Here is a 12,253-nt window from a genome sequence, read left to right as displayed (position 1 = left end):
TGCTAGTTCCAGTATGGATCACCGTCCTAGAAAACACCCTTGCCTCTCCTGCACCGTACATGTGGCCTTCAACAACTCCCTGATGAGACGTCACATTTTGTGGAAGTCGTTAGCACTGCTTTCACCTATATAAAGGTGACTCAGCGTCACCCTTGAGGGACGACTCATTTACACTCACACTTAGACATATTCAACCTCATTTCTTACATTGACTTGAGCGTTGGAGTGCTAACGTGCTTATAAACACCTTTCACTTCGCTGTAAAGACTACACCACCACCGTACCAGAACACCGCACCTCTATCTGATCACTACTGGACAAATCACTTATAAAAACAAAGTACACGTAATTTGTGGAATAATTGCATTGAAACACAACAAAAATAATATACATAAGCTAAAACAAATAAATTCCATATATATTATACAATCTAATGAAATGATCATATACTTAAAACTACCTACATAAACAACTATCAACATAAAAAAACACCTACCTACATGACTATTTTGCTAATATACTTAACCTATACACATTCCATTTCCATTCCTCTAGGTTTTGCCAAATCTTTTTTCTATTGCAACTTATTATCAAGCTCCACAAATGGTGACCTTACATCAGATAAACTTTCAGGTTTATTTAACCCTGTAGGAGAATGTACTATCATGTTCTCTTTTACAAACAATCCATCATCATTTTTTAAATTCATTCCTCCTACACATTCTTTCTCAAAAGATTGAACTAAGCTTCTCAACACATGAACGAGATTAGTATCTGCAGTTGTGCAATCGCTCATTTTATCGCCTAATCCCATAATAAAACTCAACAAATTTTCCCTTTCTAGTGACAATCTTGCACCATTGTCAAGCAAACTTCTATTCTCGGTCTTGATTTTTTGAAGCAAAACATCTGAGCCCCTTAGCTTATTTTCCAGTTGATTATTCAACTGCTTTATTTTCAACTGTTTTGCATCAATTTCCATCTCAATATCACATGCAAGTAGTTTTAACTGGCTCAAATTCTCTTCCTGCAATTTTAGTTTATTTTCCATGTCATTAATATCATCCTCAAGTTCTTCTATCATTAACTTTTTCTCTTCAAATTCAATAATAGCTAGAGCTTCAGCTTCTGTTATCTTATCACAAACTTCTTGAACCTGAATAATTTCAGCATGTTTCTCCATTAGTTGTGAATTAAAGGGTATCAATGAGCTAATGAACTCTTTTTTCAATGAAGTAACATACTTCATGAGTTCATTTTTTGCCATATTTTTTCCCTTTATAGGAATCTCTTTCTCAAACTCATTGGTTCTTTCCACATTGCATTTTTCAATCACAACATTATCAAACTCTCTTCTAAATTGTTCTTGTTCAGAAGCTTTTGTGTCCTTTTCTTTGAGTGCTTGCTCCAATACAAAAAGATGTAGTTGAAGATAATTTATTTTATTCTCTTCCTCTTCCAACTTATGTTCCAAGCTATCTATCTTTTGCTTGAGTCTTACATTAAAATCTACTTGAGCAAGTAGTGAATTTTCGAGTGCTTTTCGCATTACACGGTTTTCTTCAAGATCGTTCTTCAAACTTTTGACAAACGACTTCCACATTTGTAATTCAAATTCCATTTCACTTATTTCACATGTTCTATCATCCAATTCAGTGTTTGGCTTGTCTAGAGCATTATAAACTTCGAAAAGTTGTTCCTTCAAATCCATTTTGGTTTTACACTTTGTTGATTCTTCAAGCATATCCTTGTGGATATTATGTTCATTACGCTGTGAATTCTGTAATTCATTGTGCTCAGAAATTCCTTCCTTTAACACTAGCAGCATAACAAACATTTCTTCGTTGAGCAACATCATCTCAATATTAAAAGAATGAGAACAATCCAACTCCTTCTTGAGCTTTTCAATTGTTGCAGCTTTAACTTCTAACGCATAACGATAGTTGTCAATGTTGTCTGACATTTGTTCTAGCTGAAAGCTCCATTCAACTTGTCTAGCCTTGAAAATTTTGACACACTCTCTGTGAGTTTTTTGCAAACCTCTAAGATTGGATCGTAGCATCGAAATAGAATACGAAGCTCTCGCATCTTGAGATTCCTGAAGTTCTCTTAGAGACTTCCTTAACTGTTGATTTTCTTGCTCTAATTTCTCATTTGAGTATTTTGATTCTTTATAATACACCTCTTGTATTTTCAATGCCTTCCTAAGATCTTCAATATCTTTGTCTTTCTGAGAATTTAATCCTTCAGATTTTAATTTCAAATCTAAAACTTCAACTTCTATAGACTTTCTCTGGCTTTCTTCATGTGCAAGTAATTGCTTACACATGTGTAACTGATGTTGTAGATCTTGTGATACTTTTATATGAGAATCTAACTTGGATTTCAAAAAGGAAATTTCATCGAGCAATGTAGATTTTTCCGACTCACATTCTTTCGTACATGGCTTAAATTGTTTCAATCGATCATTAGTCCCTTGTTGTTCCTGGCGCTCCACCAGACTCAAATCTGAGTTGTGATATTCATGTATTTGGTCTACATAAATGAATTCATCTGCTTTTTGTAGTAGTTCTTGTTCAAGCTTCTCGACTTTGGAAATCGCTTCTTGTATTTGATTGACTTGCACATCATGTGATCTCTTCAAGTTCTTATATGAACGCTTTTTACCTCTAAGTTCTGCCTTGAGTTTCTTAATTTCACCTTTAGCTTCATCTAGCTCTTCATAAACATTATTCATTGTTTTCTACATTCAAAAAACTTGTTTGCTACCTATGCATAAAAAAAAAAATTGACAATGACAAGTTAGTAACATTGAAGTTTGCAGCTAAAGAGGCAAAGATTGAATTATAAGTGCCAAAAATTGTAGGTTATGAAACATGATTTGAACTGAGTTTGAGAACATATTCCACATATTTCATACTATCTAGGTAAACTATATAATATCAATAACATACGTCAAAGATGTTCACATAAATAACTTTTTCAAGTCATTATAATATACCTCTAAAGTATATTTGTTACTTGGTTAATTGATTGGCTTAGGCATAGACGAATGAACATAATAATAACAATGTGTCATACAATCTCTCATTAATTGATTCAAACTTATGAAAGTGTTGCCCTAATTTATGTGTCGTATTTAAATTTTCATATAGATGACAAAATACATTATTAATTAATTAAAACGTAACATGTATAATATGTTTCTCTTTCAAAAAAAAATGTATAATAGGTTTCAATTTTTGTTTCATTTGATTAGATTACATTGACATGACATTGAACCCTACATTCAAATTAGGTTACAACGAAATATTTGCATGGCTAGAAATATTTAACCAAATAACTTGAAGGGGGAAAAGAACATACCATATATGCACGTGAAATCCAGAAAGTGTCATGAGTTTGTTGGAGCAAAGTGTTGGGTGAAGAATGTGAAAGAAAAATGGAAGAAGAACAAGAGAAATGGGAAGAAGATGATGATGATTCCATGTTACCATTAATAGATTTTAACATCATGTATTAACCGTTTTCCAAATCATAAAAACAAAAAGTTTGTTTTTAAAACGGTCCTTGAAATGAAAAATTAACCATTTCTTTTGACCGGATGAAAAACTAACCACACTAGTTTTTTGGACCAATGTTTTCCTCCCAATATTGTACTTTAGAGATAAGATACACACCTGAAAACATATTTTTTTTTTCTTTTTCTTTGACATGACTAAAAGTTACGACTATTATTTTTCTCATCTTATATACGTCTCGCGTACCTTATTTATTTATTTTTTTTAAATGCATTTTGTTCGGATTATGAAATCTGAACCATATTATAGGAAAATTCAGATTATAAAATCTGAAACAGAGTACAACCAAACAAATGTGTCGTGATTGATATCAAATGAATCTGCATTTTTGTGTGTGTATATATATATATATATATATATATTCTTATGATTTAGATTATATAATCTAAAACATGTTTTTACCATTCAAATGATATAATTTAAACGGGTAAAATCGAAAAATTAGAGGGTGTGGAAGGGAGTAGAGGGTGGAAAAAGAAATTCGTCAAAAGCTTTGCATGACTAAAGTAATCTTTTGATTAGTGTTGGCACATGGCTCCCATATTAGTGTTGGCCTTAGGGAGCGGTATTTGTACTCCCTTTTTCTACATGCATTACTCCCATATTTTATTTGAAAATTCTAACATACCCCTCGGCCCTCTCGTATATTTCCCAACAAAAATCCCTAGTGGAGGAGGTATTTTGATAAGGACAAAATTTATATAAATTTCTTATATGATTTTTATTTGGTTCTTTACATAAAATAATCACAACTATCAATTATATTTCCTCTCAAAAACTATCAATTATTTTTCAAATTCACAATTTTCTCAAATTTTGTTATAACCACAAAAAATGTGTTTTATTTGAAGAATCATATGAAAAACATGTAAGGAAATTCACCTAAGTTTTGTCTTTTAGATAAATAAGACATGGAGAGTGTGAATAGAAAAAAGTGGGTGTAACTAATATTTCCTAAAGCCTTAAATTTAACAGGATACGAGTAAAGCCAGAGCTTGTTCATATAGTATGGTCTAGCGGGGTTGAAATCCCGACCACCACCAAAAAAAGTATGGTCTAGTGGTCGAATTGTACTACTCTCATCAATACTTATTATAAAAAGAAAAACAAAAAAACATTAAAATTAAAACAAATAAACCCTCAATTTAGTCCCTGGACGATTGTTCTCTCTCCAATTTGGTCCCTAAAGTATACAACAATCACTAGTTGTTGTAATTTTTGAGCAAAATAAAGCCGACTAAAATTGAGGGACCAAATTAAATCGACTTGATAAACATAAAAGCCTTTTTAACGGTTTGTGGTCTGACTTTTTTAACTACTTAAGACTTCTACAAAAATTTCAACTATCTCTCTTTAACAAAAGAGTCTGATGTACATTAACGTAGACTAAATTATAGATCTATTGATCGATCAGTCCTATTCACACCTTTAGTGGGAAGTTGTTTGACTTGTTTCCATTTGGTGTTATTTAGTTCACTAAGTTATAATATCTAAAATTTCCCAATAATTATAGTAAGGCTTAATAGCACTTTTGGCCCCCTATGTTTGACAAAATTGCGGTTTTGGTCCTCTATCTTTGAAAACTACAAAACCGCCCTTTATGTTTCGTTTTCGTTGCACTTTTGGCCCCCATGGTCAATTTTGATCTGGTCCACGCTGACATGGCACCCACATCACTTATATGAGGGGCCAAAATCGCAACTTTTGCAAACATAGGGGCCAAAAGTGCTATTAAGCCTATTTTTTATTTTTTTAAATCATTTTCTTTTTTTTCCATTTTTTTTGTTTTGAAAAAATTAAAAAAAGAGGGAAAATTAATAAAAATCGAAAATAATGAAAAAAATACTGAAAAAATTTAAAAAAATTGGAAAAATTAATAAGAATGAAAACAAAAATCTGGAAAAAAAATTAAATCATTTTTTCGGTTTTTTTCCATTTTTTTTTGAAAAAAAAGGGTTAATATGTCTTTACCCCCTGTAATTTAGGCGAGTTCCGGTTTTCCCCCTCTAAAAAAGATTCTTTCAATTCCAACCCTGAAATATGAAGATTCTTTCGAAAACCCCCCTGATCCCATCTAAATCAGATTATTTTTTAATATACATACCACATCATTCAATCAGTTTAATAATAAGAAAAACATTGAAAACTGAAAATCTTTTAAAAATAACAAAAAATCAGATTATTTTTTTAAAAAAATAAAAGATTGATTTTTTTTTAAAATTTTAAAAATAAAAAAATAAGATTATTTTTTTCGAAAAATGAAAGAAAAAAGCAGAAAAGACATTTAGATTTTTTTTTTGAAATTTAAAAAATTAGAAAAAAGTTTGGATTTTTTTCGAAATTTAGAAGATATTTAAAAATACTGGAATTTAATTTTCAAAATAAGAAAAGTTTATATTTTTTTGCGAAATAAAAAATGGAAAATATTTAAAATTTTAAAAATCTGGATATGTATTTTTTTAAAATCCAATTACAATAGAAAAATTAAATTTTAAAAATCATATAATCTGAAAGAAAAAATATATATATCCAGATTTTTAAAATTTTAAATATTTTCCATTTTTTTATTTCGCAAAAAAATCTAAACTTTTCTTATTTTGAAAATTAAATTCCAGTATTTTTAAATATCTTCTAAATTTCGAAAAAAATCCGAACTTTTTTCTAATTTTTTAAATTTCGAAAAAAAAAATCTAAATGTCTTTTCTGCTTTTTTCTTTCATTTTTCGAAAAAAATAATCTGATTTTTTGTTATTTTTAAAATTTAAAAAAAAATCAATCTTTTATTTTTTTTAAAAAATAATCTGATTTTTTGTTATTTTTAAAAGATTTTCAGTTTTTTATGTTTTTTTTATTATTAAAATGATTGAATGATGTGGTATGTATATTAAAAAATAATCTGATTTAGATGGGATCAGGGGTTTTCGAAAGAATCTTCATATTTCAGGGTTGGAATTGAAAGAATCTTTTTTACAGGGGGGAAAACCAGAACTCGCCTAAATTACAGGGGGTAAAGACATATTAACCCTTTTTTTTTATTTTTTCAAAAAAAAATGGAAAAAAACCGAAAAAATGATTTAATTTTTTTCCAGATTTTTGTTTTCATTCTTATTAATTTTTCCAATTTTTTAAATTTTTTCAGTATTTTTTTTCATTATTTTCGATTTTTATTAATTTTCCCTCTTTTTTTTAATTTTTTCAAAACAAAAAAAATGGAAAAAAAAAGAAAATGAATTAAAAAAATAAAAAATAGGCTTAATAGCACTTTTGGCCCCCTATGTTTGCAAAAGTTGCGATTTTGGCCCCTCATATAAGTGATGTGGGTGCCATGTCAGCGTGGACCAGGTCAAAATTGACCATGGGGGCCAAAAGTGCAACGAAAACGAAACATAAGGGGCGGTTTTGTAGTTTTCAAAGATAGGGGGCCAAAATCGCAATTTTATCAAACATAGGGGGCCAAAGGTGCTATTAAGCCTTATAGTAAAGTGCAATGTGATTGGCCATTAACCAACACTTGAAGCCTTTCTACCATTCACAGCACATAATTGATAAGTCATGATGAAATAGAAGGGGCAACTACAGGGTGCACTAGGCACTCCAAAACAAAGTCCATGTGACATGTTGCAGCTATATATCTGATTGGTAAAATAGTTTTTGTACTTCTATTACACCTTGATGATAGTGATTAGTATACAATTTGATGAGAGTCGTTCCAAGTTGTAATGAAATGTGAATTCATGTGTCTTGGACACCACATACATATTCCCTTCTATCCGGGAGCATGCCCTTTTGTTTGAGTACTCCCTTTTGGCTGCATTGACCCCTCACCGACGCATGTTCTTACTCTTTTTTTTTTGTCGTTTGTAAATTCATCAACTATCAACTATTTTAGTTTTGAATTTTTTCAATCACAAATGTTAGTACTTGATGATTAGAAATGTTAGTGCAAAGAGTAGAATTCACGGTCATTATCTCTTTAAACCATTTAAAATTTTACTAGTAGTTTGATGAATTTTTACTGATTTTCTTGTGTTATCTATCCTCTACGGTATAAGACTCATATTTAGGGTTTGGATAGCTCAATCGAATTCAACCAATATAACCAAGTTGCTGAATTGGTATGATACTGCTTCTTTTCCAATGCAAGTTGCAAGCATAGAGAGACGAAAGCATCCATCATCAAGCATCAAAAAAGTGCTCCAACACTTTGTCTTTTTTAAGGAGATTAAGTAAAGGAAAAATCATCATGATGCAAATAAGGCCAAAAATACGTCACTATATTCCTAAAACACCCCTGCAACGGTAAGCCATAGGATGACCAAATACATTATCAATGATCACTACATTCAAGTGGCTAGCTTCGGTTGATTGTAACTTTGTAAGCATATCATATCAAGAATCAGTCAAGTTCTATCTCATATATTACCATTCAAGGATACATATTGCCAGTGCCACATTGGTTACTAGAAGAATGTGAATTCAACATATAATTGCTCAAGCGTATTCTATGTTAGTATAATGCATTGAAGTATTCTTGTACTCAATTTCAATAGAATTTTTCTTGTAAAAAAAGGTATAGAAAATATAAATAAAAAATACTTATTTTGTTGTTTGGAGTCCAAGGCACATAGAGTGCTCAAGTGGGGAAGGTAAAGAGTTACCAGCAAGTTACAAGAAGTCAAGTTACCTTCAAAGATGGAGGCTGTGTCCGACAGCCCATGTTTGGACAAAATGCAAGTGGCCACAATTTGATTTAACAATTGTACTTTGCGGCTAATTGATTACCTCAATTCATGTATTGTAGACCCATATATATTACGAAGATTGCAATAAAAAAAAGTTGGAATTTGTGGCAATGGTGGTTTTTACTTTTTTCTCCTCAACTAATCAAAAGCACATCCAAGTGAAAGAAAATAAAATAGAACAAAAAAATGGTGGTTGAGTATTACTTAATCTTGTTAAAGATACTTTACATACAAAGGTCAACTTCAGCAAAACATAGGATACTATGCATGGAAATACTTAAAATGAAACATAAATATTTGAAAAGGTAGAAGGTTCATAATCATTTCAAAATAAAATGAAATGTATGTGAGGCATAACGTAACCAAAACTTACATTTAGGTCACTTTTTTGTCAAATAGATACACACACATACATATATTTAGGTCACTTTTTCCTTCAAATAATATATATATTTAGGTCACTTTAGAATTTCAATTTTTTAACCATAATTTGATTATTAGTAGAAAATGTAAATCATAATATATGCTTTTTTGCTTATGAGAAGTGAGAAAGCAATTTCTTTTTACAATAACACAAGAAATCAAACCTTTTTAATCTGTATTAAAAAAAGTTTGATTCTACTTTTCACAAAAGTAATTGACATGATTAAGTTCATCATTAACTTTTTCTTTTCCTAATAAATTTATTTTCTCTTTCTCCCATCACACTATTTTCTACACAATATCAATCATCCCTTAATCCTAGATGCTTAATTAATTAAAATAACAATATTCTCTATTTTTCACCGCATGTCAGTCTTCAATCATTTTTCGAATATGTTTATGTGGGGGATATGGCCTCTAGCCCTCTAAAAGTAAGACTATATTCTTGGTGCACTTAGTCAAGGAATTTCTCAATAACTTCGTAATAAATATTCAACCAAATCTGATGTTTGTGCTAACCGCTGCGCTAACGAGGAAAATGTAGATTATTTGTTTTTAGGGTGTAGGATGGTTTGATGGGTAGCTCAAATGGTTTGAGTTTAACGTTAAGGAGTTGAAGATTAATTTAGGTGAGTTAATTTAACTTCATTAAAAAAAAAGAGTTGGAGGTCAATGTTCAAGTTCTGTCATGGAGAAAAAACTAACATACTAATTAATATATTAATATTTATCATTAAAAAACATGTTTTTAGGGTGTATTAATTTTGACAACATTTGGTTTCAAATTAGGCAATGAATGGGGCTTCTTTTATCGGACTCTCTTCATTTGTCTGATCATGTTTGGTTAGCCGTTGTTTGGGTTAGTTGAATGGAAAGGAATATTTATGTTGTTTGCGACAAAAAGAAGAGACAATCACTCAATTGCTTGACAATCACTCAATTGCTTGCTCGAGTTAAGTTACTATCTTTTTTGTGGTTGAAAGTAGTAAACACGAGTTTATTTGTTTCATGTTATTGTTTTTCCAGTGATTTTTTGTAAGAAACATTGTGTTCTCTTAGTTCTTCCCAAACACATCTTATACTAGGGAGAACCTTTCGTTGAGTTTATAATTTCATTTTGACTTGATAAAAATTATATTTATAAATATTATCATTGATGCGTAACAATTATCTTACACCCCTAAAAAACAATTATCTTACAATATTGTCCACCGGAGAAGAATGCAATCGACACAACTTTTGCATCGTCATGGTTATATTGCTTCCTCACCCTGTGTCGATTTGTGCTTGTTTCAAAGGAAGTTTGAAGCACGGGTCTCATTAGCTGATCCTTCCCAAAGTGTCGTCCCCCAAGTTGTTGTTTTACCTCTCGTCAACCACCATCCACCCCATGGCCAAAGCCACTCTTTAATTTTCCACAGACAAACGCCACGACCCTTTACCCTTCTCTCATTTAAGTTCATCGTTTCTGTTGGAACCAGTCCCATAAAGTCACACCAACAAGCAAGGACGAAGCCTTTAAAGCTAGGGGGTTGAGTATAAGAAGCATAATTTGATTAATTTTTTTTTTTAAGAAACTAAATTACCCCACCTAAATTGACATTAGGGAGAATCGAACTTGAGACCTTGAGGAGGAGCACACTCTAAGGTCCAAGTCAATTAAAAAATAATTGTTTGAATACAAAAGGTATATAAGAAGCCCTAAACTAATATTTTTTTTGTTTGTTAAAGAAATTTATAACGATATTTATTTTTTTGATAGATAAACAAAATGACAAAGTCATTATAAACTCTCACACATACAAGTGGAGGTGTCAGAGTTTTAACCTCATTCATGGTGTATGATCTAACAATTTGACAAATTTTGTCGGTTGGGCTAGGACTGATGATTTTGTAGAGACTAAAAACATATTAAACCTTATATTATTTATGTAGTTTTGACTTTACTTATCTTTCACTCAAACTCTGGATCACAATGGCCCCATTGTCCTAAGAACCGGAAGGTTAACGCATAAAAAATGATAATTAATTAAAGAAAAAAACTCGTGTACGGGTGTGAAAGATATGATATTTTTGTCACAAGTGAACATAAGAGATAATAATAATAAATTAAGGGCCATATCAATATATTTAAAATCTTGTCAAAAAAATCAATATATTTAAAATGGTCTTTTTTATCCCCCCCTTTTTTTAAGAAATATATTGATATTACGAAATTTTTAGCTTAGGTTTTAATTTGCTCTTTTTTGGGTTATAGAATAGTCTTTTATTTTACAAAGCTATATCATTGTGGTTCATTCCATTTAAAATGTGTTATGGAGAGGACATATCAATATATTTTACGAAATATGAGATAATTTAAAATAATATAAAGTATAAAATTAATGATATTAGCTACTAATTAATATAGTAACATAGTAAAAAAGTTAACATTTTTTTTGGTAAAAAACTATTGAGATTTTAATTAGATTAATTGGGGGATCATGACCTAATATATATTCTACTAAACATCCCACCCCCCCCCCCCCCCCCCCCACACACACCCACCCCCACCCCCCCCCCCCCCCCCCAACACCACACACACCAATCCCTCCGCCAACAAGCACATACCATGATCTCAAATTGATACCGTCAAACTCATGGTCTCGTGGCATTTTTGGGCGAGATCTTCCTTCTATCGGAAGGTCTCTACTCTTTCCGCCTCCAGCTATAAGTTATGTGACAGGGTCAGTCTCAATTTCTTCATCGGTTGTGCGCCCACTCCCTAAATCTCCCCGAGTCACAAATTAACTACTGAATTGATCCCCATACGCCCCCCTCAAAAGCCACCATGAAAAAGTTTTGTTTGGGCTTCTTCATTATTATCTTGTTTGAGAGTCTTTGTTGGCTTCAAGTTTTTGTTGCTTTGTCGTTTTATTTATTGTTTTGTTTGCTTCCTGTTATTGTCGATTTATTTCAAGTCAACATGCTATGTGTTTGTTGAAACACCGGTGAAGGATTCGTCTTAACTGTACTTTATTAGAGTAAGGATATCATGGCGACTATCATCAAATTCAGCATCCTCTCAGCCTCACATATGACTTTTCAACATATGGTTGCATTGGTTATCCCAAAGACAAATTATAATCGATATGAGTGAACAACACAATTTTTTTTTCCTGGAGTTGGATAGCATCAAAGATTGTGGATCTCACAAGTTTGGTGATCTTTGACCATAGGTGGAAGATGTTAGATTGGTTGTTGGGAATTTTTTGTTTTGGAGTATTATCGTCCATTTGCTTCCTGAACTTTATATATGTATCGTTATGACGTATCCAACTATCTTCATCGTTTTGATCTCAAATTGAGCTAATATGATAATCTATATGAAAAATGGGCTAATATGAGAATAATAGTTTTAATAAATTAATATTGCAAAACAATTTTAAGTGTAAAATGAGCTATTATGATAATCTCTGTGATATACAGAGATTATTTTAAGTTGCTCTAATTAATATAACCTGTAAT

General features: G+C 31.2%; 1 protein-coding gene across 1 annotated transcript; it reads right to left on the bottom strand.

The window, feature by feature from the left end:
• Positions 1-366: 366 nt before the first annotated feature.
• On the bottom strand, positions 367-5,091 carry LOC146920897 (uncharacterized protein At4g38062-like). The gene is made up of 2 exons (XM_085714335.1): positions 3,367-5,091; positions 367-2,769 (listed from the first exon to the last, which is right to left on the bottom strand). Exon 2 carries the CDS (start codon positions 2,735-2,737, stop codon positions 575-577), a length of 2,163 nt encoding a protein of 720 aa, XP_085570461.1. The 5' UTR covers positions 2,738-2,769; positions 3,367-5,091; the 3' UTR covers positions 367-574.
• Between the last annotated feature and the right edge of the window lie 7,162 nt (positions 5,092-12,253).

This window comes from Medicago sativa, chromosome 5, assembly GCF_051527215.1.
Source record: "Medicago sativa cultivar Bolivia chromosome 5, Bolivia_mono, whole genome shotgun sequence".
In the NCBI taxonomy this organism is placed as follows: Eukaryota; Viridiplantae; Streptophyta; class Magnoliopsida; order Fabales; family Fabaceae; genus Medicago; species Medicago sativa.
The sequence above is the reverse complement of the archived record's forward strand: the minus strand, read 5'-3'. Positions and strand labels throughout refer to the sequence as shown.

What these genes read in the sequence shown, in the direction of transcription:
- LOC146920897 (XM_085714335.1), bottom strand. Translation starts at nt 2,737, where the DNA reads ATGAATAATGTTTATGAAGAGCTAGATGAAGCTAAAGGTGAAATTAAG.